The sequence below is a fragment of the Physella acuta genome, unplaced genomic scaffold, assembly GCF_028476545.2.
Source record: "Physella acuta isolate Inbredline_101_S28 unplaced genomic scaffold, ASM2847654v3 ptg001747l, whole genome shotgun sequence".
Classification (NCBI taxonomy): domain Eukaryota; kingdom Metazoa; phylum Mollusca; class Gastropoda; family Physidae; genus Physella; species Physella acuta.
In genome coordinates, this window is record NW_026733258.1 from 121,390 (window position 1) to 144,188 (window position 22,799).

At 39.4% G+C, this 22,799-nt stretch overlaps 2 protein-coding genes across 2 annotated transcripts; both read left to right on the forward strand.

Moving 5' to 3' along the window:
• The first annotated feature begins 353 nt into the window (after positions 1-353).
• LOC131930262 (neurotrypsin) lies at positions 354-11,104 on the forward strand. Its single transcript, XM_059286679.1, has 9 exons — positions 354-574; positions 4,193-4,226; positions 4,737-4,878; positions 5,372-5,574; positions 6,081-6,357; positions 6,934-7,055; positions 8,841-9,002; positions 9,725-9,925; positions 10,810-11,104. The coding sequence occupies exons 1-9, from the start codon at positions 404-406 to the stop codon at positions 10,971-10,973; spliced, it is 1,476 nt and encodes a 491-aa protein (XP_059142662.1). The 5' UTR covers positions 354-403; the 3' UTR covers positions 10,974-11,104.
• A 2,875-nt stretch (positions 11,105-13,979) lies between these two features.
• Positions 13,980-20,077, forward strand: LOC131930264 (serine protease 30). The gene is made up of 8 exons (XM_059286681.1): positions 13,980-14,083; positions 14,523-14,550; positions 14,924-15,137; positions 15,849-15,911; positions 16,916-17,031; positions 17,502-17,663; positions 18,536-18,718; positions 19,786-20,077. The coding sequence occupies exons 1-8, from the start codon at positions 14,012-14,014 to the stop codon at positions 19,902-19,904; spliced, it is 957 nt and encodes a 318-aa protein (XP_059142664.1). The 5' UTR covers positions 13,980-14,011; the 3' UTR covers positions 19,905-20,077.
• The last annotated feature ends 2,722 nt before the right edge of the window (positions 20,078-22,799 follow it).

Below are 22,799 nucleotides of genomic sequence, written 5' to 3' on the forward strand. Positions count from 1 at the left end.
TGATTTGTACTGTGATTAGATGAATAGTTTGATTTGTACTGTGATTAGATGAATAGTTTGATTTGTACTGTGATTAGATGAATAGTTTGATTTGTACTGTGATTAAACCCATTGTTTTTTTAGTATGATCAAATACAGTTTTGCTTCAAATGTCATTGCTAGAACTCATAAAATAACAGCTTTTTTAAAAACAATAGCTACAAACCTTTTAGGGGTAGGGATCTACTTTTAAAGTTTGAGATCTGCTGTCTGTTACCTGCAACAAGTTCCCACACTGTTAAATTAATTTATGCACACATGGGCGGAGCTTGAGTCAGCTGTCAATACACCTGGCAGTGGCACGATCTGCAGACACGAGTTCCCATACGACGTGATTCAAACACATCGGCTGGTGTTAGAGTCGATGTTAAAGTCGATGGTCAAGTCGATGGTCAAGTCGATGTTGCAGTCGATGCTAGTGTTGATTCAGCCAGGTATGATGAAACCACAGAAGATGTTGACATCACTTGTGAGCTGTACCCTCATCTTTACCACTGTCATGTCTAGAGTCTCTTCAGCACCCAGTTTTCATCAGGTTAAATTTTATCTTTCCGTGTTTACATTTTGTTTTATTCCAATGTATTAGGTACCATAGATTGTATAATAACTTAAGTACCATTATATGCGTACTGTATATAGGCTACTTTATTCTAGTTTTATTAAATCTGACATAGTTTATGGGTGTCTTAGATTTAATCGAGAGAGTGAGACATACATTTTTTTTTAAACACAGTCTTTTGATTTAGATGTTAATGGACCAAACCGAGAATATAGTCTCAAAGGTATTCGAGAGGCCATTAAAAAGTAAAGTTTCCCTTTCATACCTGACGGTATATGGGGCAAGTGTAGTAGAGTACACTTGTTTCTGTGACCTCGGCATATGAAGAGATAGTTTGGTCAGCACTATGCCCAGCCGCTTTTACTTTCCCTAACGTGAGTTAGGTACCCATCAGATGTTGGGTGGACTCAGGAACGGTCTACTGACTTGAACCCGTTTTCGAATAGAGTCCTTTCATATGACGTCACGTCCGTTCGTGATACCTACGCCCGCCGCCACAGTGGTGTACACCAGATGTAAACACAATCAGCTGTTCGCCAGCGCTGGACGTGTTCACCAGCTCTGGACGCGTTCACTGTATGTAAAGAACCGCACCCGCGGAAAAGGGAAAATACGTTAAAAAACTTGAGCTCTTAGGAATTGAAGATCCTTATACTGTTACTGACAGTTTCGTATAAATAAATATGTGAACAAAATTTCTAAATAAAAATACTGTTAGTAATACTGTTTGCGTTCAGAGTTAAAGTAGCGGAATCTGATCAAATGCAGTTCTCGATACTTTGTTTCAGGTAAGGACAGTAAAATAATAAACTTCATTTTAATTATAAAAGATAACTATTAATAAAACAAATATGCTTGACCTTCACAAATACTAATAGTAAAAGACAAAGTCAAAAGTAATAGGCTAATAAGAATAATAAGATCTAATAGTAGGCCTAATACCTGGCTCCGCTGGGTAGACATAGAATCTAGAATCTACTTCTTTACTTAAATTTAATTACTTTAGATCTACATTCGATTCAAAATACACCCATAATAAATCAAAAGTAGTCATAGTAGGCCTAATAAAGCATTTAATTGTCTCTAAGATCTAAAATCTCGCTCTATTATCTAATCATTTTTTTAGCAAACGAAATTTTCTGAAATTGAAATAGATTATATGACTAGACTTAGATCTAGAATCTGCTACTTAAATTAAATTGTAAAAACTTTATACAAGCATGTAGTTGATATTATTGTAGTAGAAGGCTTTAATAAATTACTAAGGCCTACCTACTTTGTTGTCTTTTTACAGCAATATGTATCTGATACTGGACTGAGTTTAATTAAATTCAAATTCATATCTAGTAATTGGTCTACCAAGTTTTTGTAGCCTAGTAGTACAATCTAGATCATACCAGCCAACAACAAATAACCACATTATTATTATTTGGTTAATGATTAGGCTAATTTTTTTTAAATCCACTGTTTATAAAAGAAACAAATCAAGCTAGAAACATAAGTGAGATGGTTTAGAATAATAACAATGGACCCAGTCTACAATTGATACAATTGCAGGTCTACATAGGGCCTACAGTCTAGTAGTTTACAGTAGGCACCTAGTGTGTAGCTAGTATACTAGTGTGTAGCTGTCCAGAGTTAAGATTCTTAATGCTTTCCCCTGATAAGCCATGTGTGCTATAAATGACATAACATGACACCGAGGTGAGAAGTGTTGAGGGGAGAGCAGTGGGACTTTCCCCTTTGTTTTCCCTGCTGGGCCCTGAGGGTCAAAATTATATAAGAAATACTATCTCTGTGGGGCTGGGTATCACGGAGGTGAGACATTTTCAGGGGAGGGCAGGGCAGACTCCTCTTTGGTTTTATTGTGGGCTAGATACAGGTGGGGGCAGCCACCATGAGGGTTGAACGTCAGTATTAATGTGTCTGATTACTTCCCTGCTGGATTATAAGGGTCTTAAATTGTATAACATGCTACCCAGATTGGTTATTACCCATGGATTATATTAGCCGTTGTAGTGTGGGTTTTGTAGGAGTTAAGTGGTCTCACGTTTGCTACAGTAGATAACCTCTAATATATTACTGCATTTGATCAGCTTCGTCTACTTAAACTCTAAACGCAAACGGTATTACTAACAGTATTTTTATTTAGAAATTTCGGCCACATATTTATATTATCCACGAAACTGTCAATAACTGTATAAGGATCTTCAATTCCTAAGAGTTCAAGTTTTTTAACATATTTTTCCTTTTCCGCGGGCGCGATTCTTTACATACGGTGAACACGTCCAGCGCTGGTGAACACGTCCAGCGCTGGCGAACAGCTGATTGTGTTTACGTCTGATGTACACCACTGTGGCGGCGGGCGTAGGTATCACGTGATTTAGGTCACGTGTTTGCAAGGACTCTATTCGAGACTTACGGCTTAGCCGTCCAGCTTTCTACCGCTAGACCACTCGGTCCCATCGAGAGGCATTAAATATTAAAAAAAAAAAGCATGCGCAGTGTAATTAAAATTAATTTGGTTCTAAAATCCTGACTGTTTTTTTTCGGACTGAGTGTATGTATTTGATGTGTGAGTATTTTCAGTAATTAAACACAATTTAAAAAAAAATGCAAAAGCAATTAGTTTTCACGTGGTGATGGAGACATTAACAATGCAATTCTATATTCTAGGATAAATATTATTTTGCAAAATGTAAACAAAATGGCAGAACTAGGTCATGTGGTTTAAAATAGCATTATGTTATTTAAAATTTTTATCTGCAAAATTTTGTTAACAAATAACAATCGATCACGGAGTTCCTATACAGCTAATCAATGTTTCTCTTACGAAAGTGAAGCATCCGGTTATAACTTAGGCTTGATGAAAATAAATAAGAGTTGTAGCCTTAAACTCAAAAAAATATTTTCAAGTTCATTAAATTTCTGAATTATTTTTAGGCTTAAGTTTTTCATTTTTAAAATTATTTTTACGGCCCCTATGAAGTCAAAATATAAAAAAGAAACGAATTTTATCCGTGTCAATAACATGAGATTCACGTCAACTCGGTGGCCTCTATTGGTCCTCAGAACATTCATGGCGTCACTTACGTACTGACTTAGAAATATACTTAGTTTTTCGTTGTAAGTGCTCTTAGGCTTATATATGGAAATGGGGGTGGGGGCGTGGAAGTCGAAAGTCGTGTACTTGACCCACAACATTTATGGTAGAAGGAAGAATTTATTGAACATAATTAAGTTGCTTTTTTGCTCTAACGATTATTTTTTCTCGAGAAAACGTCACAGTATACGCAAATTAACAAAGTAGGTTGCATGTAATATATATATATATATATATATATATATATATATATATATATATATATATATATATATATATATATATATATATATATATATATATATATATATATATATATATATATATATACAGACACAAACCCCCCACACCCCTCCCCCCTACATCTCTCTCTCTCTCTCTCTCTCTCTCTCTCTCTATATATATATATATATATATATATATATATATATATATATATATATATATATATATATATATATATCGTGAAGCTGTATTATAATAAATTTCAGCAGCACGGGTTTTTGGACTTGAAGGCTTATAGAGGTAAGTTCTTAAAGCGTTCAACTCCTATAGTGTAGAGTTTTAATATGTAGGCATTGGTTGGATTGGAAGCAAATGTTAATCTATTTTCATAAAGTAACGTGTAAGTCGCCAAATGCCGAGATAATGGATAATCAAACCTAGTGATACAGTTTTAAGTATTTGATCATCATCATCATCAATTAGTCGTTTGTGAACATGACACGGATGTCAATCAGTTTCAATGACCTCGGTGTAGTGTAATAAGCATAGTGCCCAGCCGTCGTTGTTTCCGTAACGCGAGTCAGGTACTCCCTGCAGCCGAGTGGACTCAGTCATACGGACTCGACCCAGGGATCCGAACTCGAGACTTTTGAGTTAGCAGTTCTACCATTCAACCACGGCGTCAACTATTTGATGCATGCTATTCAATTGACTGGAAAAAAAACTTAAAAAATGGACAAAAAATTCATTCTTCTTTGCTACGTTTAGAACTGTTTTCCTACTGTAAGTAGAATCAGGACCGTCTTTTAGCTTACAGCATCAGGTTGGTGGGAGGTTCACACCCAGGGGAGGGCAACGTGGAACTGGTCAAGGACGGCAGGGGTTACCGGGTGTGTGACGATAGCTGGGACCTCAACGATTGCCGCGTCGTCTGCCGGATGCTGGGATATACGTACGTTACGAGATTACATTTCCTGTACTTTTAACACTGCTTGACCTTGATAGGGTCTGACTTCAACCCAGAGTGACCTTGACCCAGACTGACCTCAACCCAGACTTACCTTAACCCAGACTGACCTTAACCCAGTCTGACCTTAACCCAGTCTGACCTTAACCCAGACAGGCCTTAACCCAGACTGACCTTAACCCAGACTGACCTTGACCCGGAATGACCTTAACACAGGCTGTCCTTAACACAGATTGACAACCGAGACTGACCTTAATTTAGACAGATCTAACAAAGACTGTCCTTGCTTAGATTAACCATACTCTAACTTAAAAGGAAAGAACATAAACCAAACTGACCTTACTGATGAAAAAACTATACACATATCTAGACAATATGTTCAACATTCTGTAAATGACAACGCCTTGCAAACAGTTTCAGATTTTCCAAAAAAAAATCTAACACAAGATTTCTTTATCTTCAACGCTCGCGGTTCTAGAGACGGGGGCTACCCAACCTCTCAGACATATTTCCCAGACGACATGTCGGTGCCGATTCTGTTGGATGAGGTCCAGTGTGAGGGGACGGAGACTTCTCTGGCGTCATGTAAGATCGGGACATGGAACCACGACTGTACGGGCCAGGAGTTCGCTGGGGTTGTGTGCAGGAATAACTCACTGCCAGAAACAAGTGGTGATACAGGTTGGTGGTGTGTACATACAGGTTGGTGGTGTGTACATACAGGTGGTGCTGCAAATTGGCGGTGTAGACGTACATGTTATTGATGCAGGTAGGTGATGTGTACATGTGGTGATACAGGCTGGTGATGTGTACATACAGGTGGTGATACAGACTGGTGATGTGTACATACAGGTGGTGATACAGGTTGGTGATGTGTACATACAGGGTAGTGATACAGGTTGGTGATGTGTACATACAGGGTAGTGATACAGGTTGGTGATGTGTACATACTGGTGGTGATACAGGTTGGTGATGTGTACATACAGGTGGTGATACAGGTTGGTGATGTGTATGTTGTCATGGGTAACAACAATACATCTGTGTCATCATGGGCGACATCCGCACATCCTAATTATCATGGACAACACCAGTGCAATCATACTAATATGTTAAGTACATATTACACCATAATACGAAATTCTGGTTAAATACTTTATTAGCGTTTGTATTAATTTTTTGTACAACAGGTATTACAACGTGTGGCAACCGACCATTTGACCACAAGGACGTCTTCAACCACACGCGTGTGTCACGCAGTGCCAGCCACATCCACCCACACGGACTTCCGGTGTCCGGGGAGGGGTATCATTCCTCAAAGATTATCGGGGGCCGGGTATCCACCCACGGGTCCGTCCCCTGGCAGGCGAGGCTGAGTCTCGTGTACAGCTCTAACCATGTCTTTCATCGATGTGGTGGGGTCGTCATAGGAGAGCACTGGGTACTCACTGCTGCTCATTGCATCGGGTGAGTTATCTACCCCTGCGTTGAGAGAGTTATCTTTACCTGTTTTTAGTGAGATTTATTTCGTTGTGTTGAGTGTTTTATCTTTCCCTGTGAGTTCACGGAGTTCTCTTTACCTGTGTTGAGTGAGTTATCTGTCCATGTGTTGAGTTATCTTCCCTGTGTTGCATAAGTTATCTTCCCCTGTATTGAGTGAGTTATCTTCCCTTTGTTTTATTCATCTACTAATAATAGGTATTTGACACTTAATCATATTTTCTGTCTATTAGCTATAAACATGAGTCACAGTCAAACTTATCCCTTTCATCTCGTATTTTCTGACTGTTAACGATACACGCGTCACAGTAAAACTTATTCCATTCATCTTCGTAATTTCTGTCTGGAAGCAATGCACATGAGTCACAGTCAAACTGATCCCACTCATCTCGTATTTTACTAATCCCACTCACCTCGTATTTTCTGTCTGTAAGCAATGCACATGAGTCACAGTCAAACTAATCCCACTCATCTGGTATTTTACCTATCCCACTCACCTCGTATTTTACTAATCCCACTCACCTCGTAATTTCTGTCTGTCAGCAATGCACGTGAGTCACAGTTCCGTGTTGTGGTGGGTGACCACAACGTCAAGAAACACGACGAGGGTGAGCAGACATTTGGTGTGGAGAAGATCATCATGCACAAGCGGTACAATAAGAAGAGTAGGTTAACGATTGTGTCGATGTTAGGTTAACGATTGTGTCGATGTTAGGTTAACGATTGTGTCGATGTTAGGTTAACGATTGTGTCGATGTTAGGTTAACGATTGTGTCGATGTTAGGTTAACGATTGTGTCGATGTTAGGTTAACGATTGTGTCGATGTTGTTCTGTAGATAAGAAGAGTAGGTTAACGATTGTGTCGATGTTGTTCTGTAGATAAGAAGAGTAGGTTAACGATTGTGTCGATGTTATTCTGTGATCAATGTTCATCATCATTACGATAAGAAGAGTAGGTTAACGATTGTGTCGATGTTATTCTGTGGATAAGAAGAGTAGGTTAACGACTTTGTCGATGTTATTTTGTGGATAAGAATAGTAGGTTAACGATTGTGTCGATGTTAGGTTAACGATTGTGTCGATGTTGTTCTGTAGATAAGAAGAGTAGGTTAACGATTGTGTCGATGTTGTTCTGTAGATAAGAAGAGTAGGTTAACGATTGTGTCGATGTTATTCTGTGGATAAGAAGAGTAGGTGAACGATTGTGTCGATGTTATTCTGTGGATAAGAAGAGTAGGTGAACGATTGTGTCGATGTTAAGAAGAGTAGGTGAACGATTGTGTCGATGTTAAGAAGAGTAGGTGAACGATTGTGGCGATGATAAGAAGAGTAGGTGAACGATTGTGTCGATGTTGTTCTGTGGATAAGAAGAGTAGGTTAACGATTGTGTCGATGTTATTCTCTGATCAATGTTCATCATCATTTCCCGTTCGTGCCCAAGACACATGGGGCAGATGAAGTAGAGTTCATCTGCTTCAGAGAACTCGGCATATAAAAGGATAGTGTGGTCAGCACTATGCCCAGCCGCCTTTGTTTCCCTAACTTGAGTTAGGTACCCATCAGAGCTTGTACGTTCTACTGACTTGAACCTGGATTCGACCTCGAGACTCGGGTTAGTAGCAGAGGCGTAGTGAGGGGGGGGGGGGGGGTGCGGGGGGTGCGGACCGCACCGGGTGACACCATTTAGGGGGGGGGGGGGTGACACCAAGGCAAAAAATAGCAAAATATATAGAGAAAAACTTGGGGGGGGGGTGCAAATCGAAAATTCGAAAGTGATCCAAGTTCACTTTCTAACAGCTTACTTTTATAAATGAATCAAGTTCACTTTCTAACCCCCTACTTTTATAAATGAACCAAGTTCACGTTCTAACCCATTACTTTTATAAATGAATCACGTTCACTTACTAACCCCCTCGTTTTATAAATGAACCAAGTTCACTTTTTAACCCCCTACTTTTATAAATGAACCAAGTTCACTTTCTAACCCCCTACTTTTATAAATGAACCAAGTTAACTTTCTAGCCCCCTACTTTTATAAATGAATCAAATTCACTTTCTAACCCCCTACTTTTATAAATGAACCAAGTTCACTTTCTAACCGCCTACTTTTATAAATGAACCAAGTTCACTTTCTAACCCCCTACTTTTATAAATGAACCAAGTTCACTTTCTAACCCCCTACTTTTATAAATCAACCAAGTTCACTTTCTAACCGCCTACTTTTATAAATCAACCAAGTTAACTTTCTAACCCCCTACTTTTATAAATGAATCAAGTTCACTTTCTAACCCCCTACTTTTATAAATGAATCAAGTTCACTTTCTAACCCATTACTTTTATAAATGAACCAAGTTCACTTTCTAACCCCCTACTTTTATAAATGAATCAAGTTCACTTTCTAACCCCCTACTTTTATAAATGAATCAAGTTCACTTACTAACCCCCTCAGCGAAAAACAACGACATCGCCCTGCTCAAAGTGAAACCAATTAACGGACGAGGGATACAGTTCAACGATTTCGTCCAGCCCGCCTGTTTACCTGGGCCGGAGACCGAGTACATCGAGGGAACCACCTGTATCATCTCAGGCTGGGGGAACATGGAACGGTCAGGTAGTGGTTTGATAGTGGTCTCATTTGTTGTAAGCTTTTTCCTGTTCTCAAGGCCTATAAGTGTTAAAACAGTTTAAAAAATAAACTGTTTAAAAGAAATGCATATTAACAATAAAAATAAAATATGCTTAACCTATTCGAAAAGCCTTCAAATTCGAAATTGGTGAGTCAAATGATAATGATGATTGAAGACTATTATTATCTGCCAAATGCTTACATGCGATGTGAACAAGCGCTCTATATAATGAGTTATCTTTTACTCTTTTACTGAGTTACCTCCCCTTACTAGTGGGATATCTATAAACTAATTTTAAATGACCCTTTTCAATATCTGTAGATCTTATTCGACTTCGCCAACTACATAACCACCCACGAACCCATTCACCAACCCACCTACATACACAAATACGTAAAACAAAACAGTTATTTTGTCATTAGAAAAAAACTTGCAGTAAAGTTTTTGGTTATCGTCATTGTTTAACAAGTTATAATTTAAAATGTTCAGGTTTAAACGTTATATTATTGTCACAATTTAACAATCTATAAAGTTCATATTTACTTTTTAACTGAAAGGTTGGATACCTTTACTAATATTTTGGAGAGACCCACGCTTTTCTTTATTTTTATTTTACTGAAAGGTTCAGATTTAAAAGTCTGTAAGTTTTTTTTATTGTAATTTATTTAACAACCTATTAATTACAGGTTTACTTTTTAACTGAAAGGTTCAGGTTCAAATGTTTATCCGGATGTGCTGATGGAAGCAGACGCTCCACTGATAGCAGACGATATCTGCGAGGCCCGGCTGCCGTCTACCACACCCGCGCGATTTGACAGGAGGACTATGTTGTGTGCTGGGTACATGAGTGGGGAAATGGACACGTGCAGTGGGGACAGTGGCGGGCCTCTGGTCTGTCATGTAGAGGGTGAGTGGTGGGCCTCTGGTCTGTTGTGGTGAGTGGTGGGCCTCTGGTCTGTTGTGGTGAGTGGTGGGCCTCTGGTCTGTTGTGGTGAGTGGTGGGCCTCTGGTCTGTCTTGTAGTGGGTGAGTGGTGGGCCTCTGGTCTGGTGAGGGGTGGGCCTCTGGTCTGTCTTGTAGTGGGTGAGTGGTGGGCCTCTGGTCTGGTGAGTGGTGGGCCTCTGGTCTGTCTTGTAGTGGGTGAGGGGTGGGCCTCTGGTCTGGTGAGTGGTGGGCCTCTGGTCTGTCTTGTAGTGGGTGAGGGGTGGGCCTCTGGTCTGGTGAATGGTGGGCCTCTGGTCTGGTGAGTGGTGGGCCTCTGGTCTGGTGAGTGGTGGGCCTCTGGTCTGGTGAGTGGTGGGCCTCTGGTCTGGTGAGTGGTGGGCCTCTGGTCTGGTGAGTGGTGGGCCTCTGGTCTGGTGAGTGGTGGGCCTCTGGTCTGTCTTGTAGAGGGGTGGGCCTCTAGTCTGGTGAGTGGTGGGCCTCTGGTCTGGTGAGGGGTGGCCTCTGGTCTGGTGAGTGGTGGGCCTCTGGTCTGGTGAGGGGTGGGCCTCTGGTCTGGTGAGTGGTGGGCCTCTGGTCTGTCATATCAGCAGCTGTTCTTTGGTCTCACACCCCACCCCCACCCACACCGTTATGTCACCCAACTATGTCAACTCTATATGTCTATACAAACCATTACGATCAATCTGGTATTTTACTTATATTCCGTCATTGCTCAGCAGTTTCTACCCAATGTTTTTTTAATTTATAATACATATTCTCTTTATATATGATGATTTTACAGTCTATGTTAAATTACCCAATCCCCGTTAAAAAAATCGCAGCCTCAATCATATTTATTTTCCCTCAGGTTCCTACACAGTACTAGGTCTGACGTCATGGGGCGTTGGGTGCGGCCTACCTAACCTCCCCGGGGTTTACACCAGGGTCAGGGAGTTCTTACCCTGGATCTATGACCATATCCAGGCCTACAGTGACAGCGAAAAGCAGATGGAAATACCCCCTCGTCCTTGACCTAAGAAAACATGACCTTCGCCTGTACTTCATAAGAGTTTACATTAAAATTTGTTCTTGGTTAATGTCTCAGATATTTTATTTTAAAACCAAATAATTCATAGAGAATTATTCCTGTCAGTGCTTTTATAATAAAGTACAGATGATATAAACTTCGAAGCATGTTACATTTATTATTGGATACTTGCTTTATTATGAGAAACGATTATCTTCACAAAGAAAAAACAACGTCGGATTAAATTTTATATATATATATATATATATATATATATATATATATATATATATATATATATATATATATATATATATGCCCCTATATATATATATGCCCCTATATATTATATATATATATATATATATATATATATATATATATATATATATATATATATATATATATATATATATATATATATATATATATATATATATATATAGGCCTACATATAATTGAATTGATTTATGGATTAATCTAGGGGTCATATTATAATTAATTTAGAATAATTTGTATGTGTATAATTTGTATAAGTGAAAGTGCTATTTATAATTTAATGATTTGTACAGAATTTTAGCCCACACGATGTGAGATATCAGCCATAAAGCAGTGGACTTAAACAAAAAAATTTTTGCCGAGTAAACGTTATAAATTCTTGGACCTGACGATAGATAGGGAAGATGAAGTAAGAGTTCCTTTGTTTCTGTGGCTGAGGAGGTTCAGTGTCAACAGTTCCATGACGAGTCTTTTTTAGTTTCAGTCCGGTACCCATTTTAGCTGGGTGCACTCATGGACTCAAGGACGACCCACGGTCTGAGAGATGACCCACGGGCTGTTAGACGACCCACGGTCTGAGAGATGACCCACGGGATCAAGGACGACCCACGGTCTGAGAGATGACCCACGGGCTGTTGGACGACCCACGGTCTGAGAGATGACCCACGGACTCAAGGACGACCCACGGTCTGAGAGATGACCCACGGGATCAAGGACGACCCACGGTCTGAGAGATGACCAACGGGCTGTTGGACGACCCACGGTCTGAGAGATGACCCACGGGATCAAGGACGACCCACGGTCTGAGAGATGACCCACGGGCTGTTAGACGACCCACGGTCTGAGAGATGACCCACGGGATCAAGGACGACCCACGGTCTGAGAGATGACCCACGGGCTGTTGGACGACCCACGGTCTGAGAGATGACCCACGGGATCAAGGACGACCCACGGTCTGAGAGATGACCCACGGGCTGTTGGACGACCCACGGTCTGAGAGATGACCCACGGGATCAAGGACGACCCACGGGCTGTTAGACGACCCACGGTCTGAGAGATGACCCACGGGATCAAGGACGACCCACGGTCTGAGAGATGACCCACGGGATCAAGGACGACCCACGGTCTGAGAGATGACCCACGGGCTGTTGGACGACCCACGGTCTGAGAGATGACCCACGGGATCAAGGACGACCCACGGTCTGAGAGATGACCCACGGGCTGTTGGACGACCCACGGTCTGAGAGATGACCCACGGGATCAAGGACGACCCACGGTCTGAGAGATGACCCACAGGATCAAGGACGACCCACGGTCTGAGAGATGGCCCACGGCCTGTTGGACGACCCACGGTCTGAGAGATGACCCACGGGATCAAGGACGACCCACGGTCTGAGAGATGACCCACGGGCTGTTGGACGACCCACGGTCTGAGAGATGACCCACGGGATCAAGGACGACCCACGGTCTGAGAGATGACCCACGGGATCAAGGACGACCCACGGTCTGAGAGATGACCCACGGACTTCAGTACGGCCACCGGACTCTAAACTACTTGTATTTATATCGTCTCTAACTTCTGCCCCGCTGATTCACCTAATCCTAATCCTAATCCTGATCCGAACTCTAAAAATGTACAACAAAATCAGCAGTAAAAAATCCTCTCGCTCTGAAATGCTCTAACTGGCTATCGTATAAACAACAAGAGCCCCCTAAAATAGTCTAATTATACTTTAACTGAAAAGTGATGAGATTTTAGCAATCAACATTAACAATCAAACTAACTAAAATGTACAGACAATATATACAGCGGAGGACCCAGACAGATGGCGTAAAGTTATGAGAAAATCAACTGGCTTAAAAGGTTTCATGGTTGATTGGTTAATTGATAGTTAAGTTGATTGATTGATTGATAGTTATTGCATTGAGCTAGACACAACATGGGCAGTGTTAAACACAGATCTCGATCTGTAATAATTTATAATAATTATTATTTATTAATATCAATCTGGTTTACAATACAACACAACGGGGGGGGGTTGATCTTTATCAACCATATTAACCGCAAAAGCAGTATCATCGTGAATGTGAAATATTGCTGAATCTGTTCGTAATTCACTTGTTATCTGAACGCCTGGCAGTGTTCATGATTAAAAAGATTTTTTTTTCGGAACACGCACACGCATACACGCATACACGCAAACACACACAGACACAGATGCACTGACGCACGCCCACGCACACTCACACACACACACGCACACACACATAGAGCCACACACAAGGACGCACTCACGCACTCACGCACGCACGCACGCACGCACACACACAGACACACACACAGACACACACAAACACACAGACACACACACACACACATATATATATATATATATATATATATATATATATATATATATATATATATATATATATATATTTGTATATATATTTGTATATATATTTATACATATTTTTATATATACACTCAGTTTTATATGTGGAGACCGGCGTGCACCACGCCTAAATACATACAAATATAGTTTCCTGATATATCTTGCATTAATTCTGTAATTAAACTGGCGAGTGGGGAGAAACACAGCTAAATTCTGCAGATATATCGACATGGCTCCCCTTTTGTATCAAGATAATTAATCTTTTTAACAAAAATGAACAACATATTCCTAAAGTATAAATTCGACATAAAGCTGCAAGCTTTTTGTTGTGGCGACTTAGTGTCAGTTGAACTAATTCAGGCAGGGGAATGGAATCTTCAAACAATCGTCTTCTGTTGCTGGTCTGCGCTTTGCTCTTCATGCTAGGGAACTGTATGGAGGTGACTAAGTTTTGGAGTCTGTAATGTCTTGTCAGCTGTCAGTGTTTAAAGAAATGTGTCAGTGTTTGAGATGCCTCGGTCATCAGTCAGTGATTAGAGAGATAATTTAACCTGTGATGGTTTAACCTGAAATAATTTAAGTTAGTGACCAGTACGGCTAAAATAATTCTTACCAGCGTATCTGTGAAAACAGGCTGACGCAACATTTTAAAAGGATTTCATCAATGCGCAACCAATCGTGTAATTTTAGACACCTGAGCTTGTTTTCTAAAACTGAGTTATTTCAATTAAAATTAAAATGAACGTAGGTGCCATATTTTATATATATATATATATATATATATATATATATATATATATATATATATATATATATATATATATTCGAAACTTTTATTCTACTAAAAAACAAACTATTTTTTTGTTAATAAAAATTCAGATATCAAGAGAAACGACAGGCTCCATCCGTAAGTAAAGAAATTTGAAACATGGTCATATTTAAATATATATTTTTTTTTGTGTCCATACGCAATTTTACACTAAAGGTAAAATAGTTAATTAGGTCATGAGATGTGTTTGAATAAACAAAACTAGGTAATTTGTAAAAAAAAAAACGATAGCAAAATATAAAAATACAAGTTAATCTACCATTTCAATCCTTAGAACCGCTGAAGTAGAATTTACCTCGGTATATCAAAAGAATAGAATAAAACAAAAATAAAAATAAAACGTTAAAAAAAATTCAACACCCAACAGACTGACACACATTTCTAAAACAAAACCTCACACAACAAGCACACAGACAGATACCTTCTGAAATAACAATGACATCCTACTCAGCTTCTGACCCCACCTGTGGCTATCGACCTCGGATTGATGACCCTATCAAAATTGCCGGTGGACAGAACTCAAATCGTGGATCGGAACCATGGCAGGCCAACTTATTGATCGATATTTCACCAGAGAAAGATGAGTATGGACGATCTATAGTCCATCACTGCGGGGGTACAATCATTAGCGAATATTGGATCTTGACTGCAGCTCATTGTTGGGAGTAAGTATTGATCGAATCATGTAATCATTAACATTTCATTTTGTATTCCAAAAATTTACTTGCTACGCTAAATTATATAATGGAAAATATTAAACTCATTGATACTATTATAAATATGTAAAAAAATAAGGTGTTTACTAATTGTTTTATCCTTAAAGGCAACGAAAACCACCAATGTGCTAAGTATAGAGTATATGGCGTAACTAGTGGGGGGAGGAGGAGGGGTGGGGGTACCAAATTTGAAGTTCGCTGTATATATGTCCCAAGAATAAACACTGGAAAATTATTTTATTGTAAAAAAAAGAGATTCCCCCCCCCCCCCACACAGATTGTATAATATCAAGTGGAAAGGAGAATTAATGAAACGAGTTCATGAAATGTTTATAATGCTCCTCAGTGGCGAAGCGAGGTCGGGTGTCACCCGGTGCGGCACTTAATGGTGTCACCCCCCAGAGGCGTAGCGACCTATCAAATTTTCGATTTGCATCCCCCCTCAAACTTTCGATTTGCACCCCCTCAAGTTTTTCTCTAAATATTTTGCTATATTGTGCCTTGGTGTCAACCCCCTAAATGGTGTCACCCGGTGCGCTCCGCACGCCCGCCCCCCCTCGCCACGCCTCTGAAGCTCCTTAAAAACTGTTAAAGCAAAAAAATTTTTTTTAGTATTGTGTAATATTTTTTTTTTACAAAACCTTTAAACTATTCTCACAGGGAAATATTAGAGGTAAACGTCATATCTGGTGAGAATGAAAAAACCGTAAAGCAAATACCCATGTAAGTAATGTTCTTTTTTTCATAGTTTATATATATATATATATATATATATATATATATATATATATATATATATATATACAAATGGGGTGCGCTGAAGGAATATCCACATCTATGCGACGCATATATATACAAGAACCGTGCCACCGCCACCAGCGCACAGCGCAGTGCAGCCGCTCTGCTAGTATATATATATATATAAAATATATATATATATATATATATAATATATATATATATATATATATATATATATATATATATATATATATATATATATATATATATATATGTATACGTATATATATATATATATGTATACGTATATATATATATGTATACGTATATATATATATATATATATATATATATATATATATATATATATATATATATATATATATATATATATATATATATATATATATATATATATACGACCATAACCGTGGCATCACAATGTCGAGTGACACCCAATCATTAAATATCATATCGCACCCTCTGCCAAAAACTATATAGACCTATATATCACGTTGTTACACTATATCGTCATCCCTACCTCTAAAACGTGTCACGCTGTACCTAATTAGTTATTTAATTCAAATATAAATGTAGTTTTAAAACAAGTTCATTTGTTTTTGTGCCACCCCCTTTGATAGTGTTACGCTGAACTGTCATCACCCTTCGTACCCTCCTTGTGACTCCACTGTTTATAACAATTTAATAATTTCACAACCTTCTCATCTGCTTTGTGACTTCACTGTTTATAACAATTTAATAATTTCACAACCTTCTCATCTGCTTTGTGACTTCACTGTTTATAACAATTTAATAATTTCACATCATTCGTACCCGCTTTGTGACTCCAATGTTTATATCAATTTAATAATTTCACACAATTCGTACACACTTTTGTGACTCCACTGTTTAAAAAAAAATAAAAATTTCACACCATTTGTATCCACTTTGTGACTCCACTGTATATAACAATTTTATAATTTCAGTAACGAGAGCAATTATTTCGTTGTGGTTGGAGATAATAACCAATGGGAATATGAGCAGGGGGAGGAAACATTCGAAAAGTTGGAGTTTATCAGGCACGAGGATTTCATTCTGAAAAGTGAGTATCTTATTACATAAAGCAATAAAACCTTATATATAATATGACACATTACTTTCAGTCTGAAAATGTGAATATCTTATTCCATTTAGCAATAAAACCTTCTGTAACACATTACGTTAAGCTGTTTCGATGGTCTTAAGTTTAAATCAAATTCTGGCTGACGATAGGCGTACACGATGGACTTAGTTCTAGATATAAAAAAAACTGTAATTAAGTTTATAAAATTTTAAATCAATAAAGCTTCTCCTCATCTCAATTAGTTATTAACAGAAGTAGCTAAAATAAACAATAATACTATAATAATATTTACATCAATTTCTTATCTGAAGCATGTTTTATATTCAGTCTTTAATATTTGTTTAATCGGATGCACCACTTCGCACTTCAGTCTACAATTCAGTTGCTACTTAATCATATTCCCCACCCTAAAACTCAATTCTTGTTATACATTTTTCTTTGTTTAACAGCGCTTGTCAACGACATTGCCTTGCTGAAGATCTTACCAAAAGACGGTCCTGGTATAAAGTTCACCGAGTACGTCCAACCTGCCTGCCTACCTAATGCCGAGACTCCGTATACACCCGGTGAAGAATGCATCATTTCTGGATGGGGCGACACGGACAAAGATGGTAATCTTTTATTCATTAGTCAATACAGGAAGATTTGGTGTCGAAATCGCTATTGTTGGAGGATAAGAAATAGATTCGATATACATCACAACGAGTATATTACATTTCTCAAAGTTTAAAGACTTTATGAGTAGACAAAGTATAGTCATACATTATATTCCATGTATTGAGGCACCGAATTTCAACGAAGAGAATATACCAAATGCAAATGAAGTGTGGTCTAACAATTTAAAATTAAGAACGTAAAGTATCAGAACATAAAGAGAAAAGTAAACCTCTCTCTGTTTGAGCAGTAGGTCACAAAAACATTCACTTTTATTTGGATGGGTCATCAGAATGACACACTGCCACCCTGTCATCTCCTGTCCTCTCCTGTCCTCTCCTGTCCTCTCCTGTCCTCCACTGACCTCTTGATACCTCAAAATGGACCGGCAATGAACGAAATAAATCGTATTTCATACAAACTCTGAACATTATTAATCCTAACTTCAAGCATAACTCTTATACTCATCATAAACCTAGGCCTAGTCATAACCCTATCATTACCTTTCGATTAGCGTTGCGTACAAAGTTAGGATTAGGTTTAGGGTCCCATCCTAATGAATACATTTAAAATTCTACTGCAGTGTGTTATGTTGAAAAGGAGGTAGGGTGGAAGGAATTCATCTCAGATAGAGGGAAGGGGTGGAATATCTAAGGATAAGTGGGAGAGGGAATATATATATATATATATATATGTATGTATGTATATATATATATATATATATATATATATATATATATATATATATATATATATATATATATATATATATTTACATTTTTTATTTAAACTTAAAAAAAAAATAATTTTCTCTGATATGTTTGTGTAGGAAATGTAGAAGTTGAAGCTACTATCCTGCAAACCGCTGTTGTGCCTATTGTGGACAATGAAGCTTGTGCACGTCTTCTATCGACCTTTGACCCGGTCCCAATGATGTGTGCCGGTTATGCTGAGGGCGGGATTGATACTTGTCATAAAGACAGTGGCGGGCCTTTGGTTTGTCATATTGATGGTATGTTTGATTGTGGGCCTTTAGTTTGTCATATCGATGGTATGTTTGATTGTGGGCCTTTAGTTTGTCATATCGATGGTATGTTTGATTGTGGGCCTTTAGTTTGTCATATCGCTGGTATGTTTGATTGTGGGCCTTTAGTTTGTCATATTGATGGTATGTTTGATTGTGGGCCTTTAGTTTGTCATATCGATGGTATGTTTGATTGTGGGCCTTTAGTCATAAAGACAGTGGCGGGCCTTTGGTTTGTCATATTGATGGTATGTTTGATTGTGGGCCTTTAGTTTGTCATATCGATGGTATGTTTGATTGTGGGCCTTTAGTTTGTCATATCGATGGTATGTTTGATTGTGGGCCTTAAGTTTGTCATATCGCTGGTATGTTTGATTGTGGGCCTTTAGTTTGTCATATTGATGGTATGTTTGATTGTGGGCCTTTAGTTTGTCATATCGATGGTATGTTTGATTGTGGGCCTTTAGTTTAACGTATTAATTGTAAATCTGATTTTGGCTTTAATTAGAACAAAGCTACACTGTGTAGTTATTAGGTTTAGATGAGTTATTCATGGTAATTCATGGTAATTACTACACACTGAGCGCTCGGCGTTGTCGAGTCGGTAAAGCTCATGGTTTCTAAACCGAAAAGTCTCGAGTTCAAACCCTCGGGTAGATGAGGCTCGTTAGCTATGGACAGCCACTCTTTTAGGAGAGAGAACTCCAAAATCAAACTACTGCTGCCTTGTAGTTTGTTCTTGGTTGGACAAAGGCTATAGAAGCAAATCCAAAAAGAAAAGCAGGCTGAAATCGGAGTCAACTGCCTTAATGGCGCATAACCAGTTGACACGTATACTTAATTGTGTTGGAGGGAATCCCTTCCAACACCAAAATTAAAAACGAAGAAGAAGACGACTACACACTGTAATTAACCATGTATTTTCTAGTCGACAATTACCATAAAATTACCTAACCCTTGTGTTATTAAATAGAATAGCTTCAATCATCAACATCATCTTTTCCGGTTAGTGTCCAAAGCAAACGATATACAAGTTCAAACTCTTTTTTCTACAGGTTCCTACACAGTACTAGGCGTGACGTCATGGGGCGTTGGGTGCGCCCAACCTGACCTCCCCGGGGTTTACACCAGGGTCAAGGAGTTTTTACCCTGGATCTACGACCATATCCAGTGACGAAAAGCAGATGGAAATCCCAAGGCGTTTTTGAACTATAAAAAAAAACAACACTTTTGCATTTACTTCACAAATGTTTGTTTTATTTTTTAACGGTTTTGAAATGTTATTTTGAAACCGCATAATTCATCCAAAATTACTATACAAGAGGTTCTTCTAGTTACTGGAATAATAAAGAACAAATGATACAAAAGTCTTTACATTTTTCCTTCATCATTGGATACTTGCTTTAATAGGGAGTTAGCTCTATGTTCATTAAGAAAGAAGAATAACGTCGGAATAAATTATTTAATCTATTAAATATGTTACGGTCAAAGCCCGAAGTCGGCCAAAGCACACAATGGCCAATATAGCCTCCCATTGACCGGTCAAAGTACCAAACTTTACTTGATTTCGGCCTTTGGATTATTATTAATTATGGATTATTCAAGTGATCATATTATATTTCATTTAAAATAACAGAAATATAAGTTTTTTTATGTAGGCTTACACTTAAAAGTTTAGAGGTTAGGTCGTTATATTTTAAAGATTTGTACAGTATTGGAATTCAGGAAGTATTGTCCATCAACCGTAAAGCTGTTGACCTATTTAAAATGCTCTTTATTGAGTACGTAAACGAAACGATACAGACATAACATTCCTGGACTTGATGCCCAGTAGTGCAGATAAAGTAGAGTTCCTTTGTTTCTGTGGCATCGCGCGAAGGTACAGTTTGGTCAGTTCAATGCTCAGACTTTCTTTAGCTTTAGTCTGGTATACATTATAGCTGAATGGACTTCTCACAGAATAAAGGACGACCCACGGGCTCAGGTACGACTCAGGTGCTCAGATACAGGTGCTCAGATACAGGTGCTCAGATACAGGTGCTCAGATACGACCCAGGTGCTCAGATACAGGTGCTCAGATTCGACTCAGTTGCTCAGATACAGGTGCTCAGATACAGGTGCTCAGATACGACTCAGGCGCTCAGATTCGACTCAGTTGCTCAGATACAGGTGCTCAGATACAGGTGCTCAGATACGACCCAGGTGCTCAGATACGACCCAGGTGCTCAGATACAACCCAGGTGCTTAGATACAGGTGCTCAGATACATGTGCTCAGATACGACCCAGGTGCTCAGATACAGGTGCTCAGATACAGGTGCTCAGATACAGGTGCTCAGATACGACCCAGGTGCTCAGATACGACCCAGGTGCTCAGATACGACCCAGGTGCTCAGATACGACCCAGGTGCTCAGATACAGGTGCTCAGATACAGGTGCTCAGATACGACCCAGGTGCTCAGATACGACCCAGGTGCTTAGATACAGGTGCTCAGATACATGTGCTCAGATACGACCCAGGTGCTTAGATACGACTCAGGTGCTCAGATACGACCCAGGTGCTCAGATACATCCAGCCGCTCAAAGACCCTCGGGCTGAGGTACAACCCACGGACTTGAGTACGTTCATTGCTCGTAACTACTAGGTTAGATATTGTCTCTAACCATGTTTGTCTTAGAGATGACCCATGGGCTAAGGGACGACCCTCGGGCTATGGTATAACCCAGGGATTTCAAGCGCGACCCAAAGGGCTCAGAGATGACCCACGTGCAAGGTACGACTTTCGGGTTATGGTATAACCCAGGGATTCCAAGCGCGACCCAAAGGGCTCAGAGATGACCCACGGGCTAAAGGGACGACCCTCGGGCTATGGTATAACCCAGGGATTTCAAGCGCGACCCAAAGGGCTCAGAGATGACCCACGGGCTAAGGGACGACCCTCGGGCTATGGTATAACCCAGGGCTCAGAGATGACCCACGGGAAAGGGACGACCCTCGGGCTATGGTATAACCCAGGGATATCAAGCGCGACCCAAAGGGCTCAGAGATGACCCACGGGAAAGGGACGACCCTCGGGCTATGGTATAACCCAGGGCTCAGATATGACCCACGGGAAAGTGACGACCCTCGGGCTATGGTATAACACAGGGCTCAGAGATGACCAACGGGCTAAGGGACGACCGGACTCTTGAATCCCGAGTTAGATATCACCCCTAACCTTTGCCCTGATGGTTAACCTAACCTAACACGTACAGCAATACCAGCAACAGTAACAAATCCTCGGTCTGTCTCTGAATAGCTCCCATCTGCTTTTCCATACCTAACAAGAAATATCTAAAATAGTCTAATTCTATTTTAATTAGTAATGTGTGTACGACACTGCAACACCAAAGCAACGCTTGTTTAGCCATAAACACAATTCAATAATCAAACTAAACGTTTACAGAAAACATAGTTGAAACATTGAGGGAGACACAACATAGACAGTGTTACACACAGGTAGCTGTCTGTGATAACAATGTATGAATATCAATCTGGAATACAAAATAACATAAATAGTTTAGAGGCGTCGATATGGGAGGGAGGGGGGGGGGGGGTTGTGCGGACCGCACCGAGTGATGGGGGAGGGGTGACACCAAGGCACAACATTGCAACCGATAAACAAATTAACACAACTAAATAGTTTTTTTAGTAAAAATCGACAATCCAGACAGGAGGGGGAGGGAATGACACTAAGTAGTAAACGTGCTAATAGAGAAAACATTCAGATGCATCAAAAACCAAGTATAGATAAACACTGTTACCATTATTTGTGTACGGCTTAAACCTATCACCTGAATGAGGGTGGTGCGGTGGGGAAGTGTGGGGTGGAGGGGTTGACAGCAATTGCAAAATTTACAAAAAATTAAATGAATATTATCAACTAATGATACATCAATCAACGTGAAATCAAGGTGAAAACATGTCATATAATTTACTTTAAAAGGGGGTAGGCTCCGGAAAAAAAAAATTAATTACACTTTTAAAAAAAATATTATTTGTGTTTATTTAATTTAGGGTACTTAAGGGAA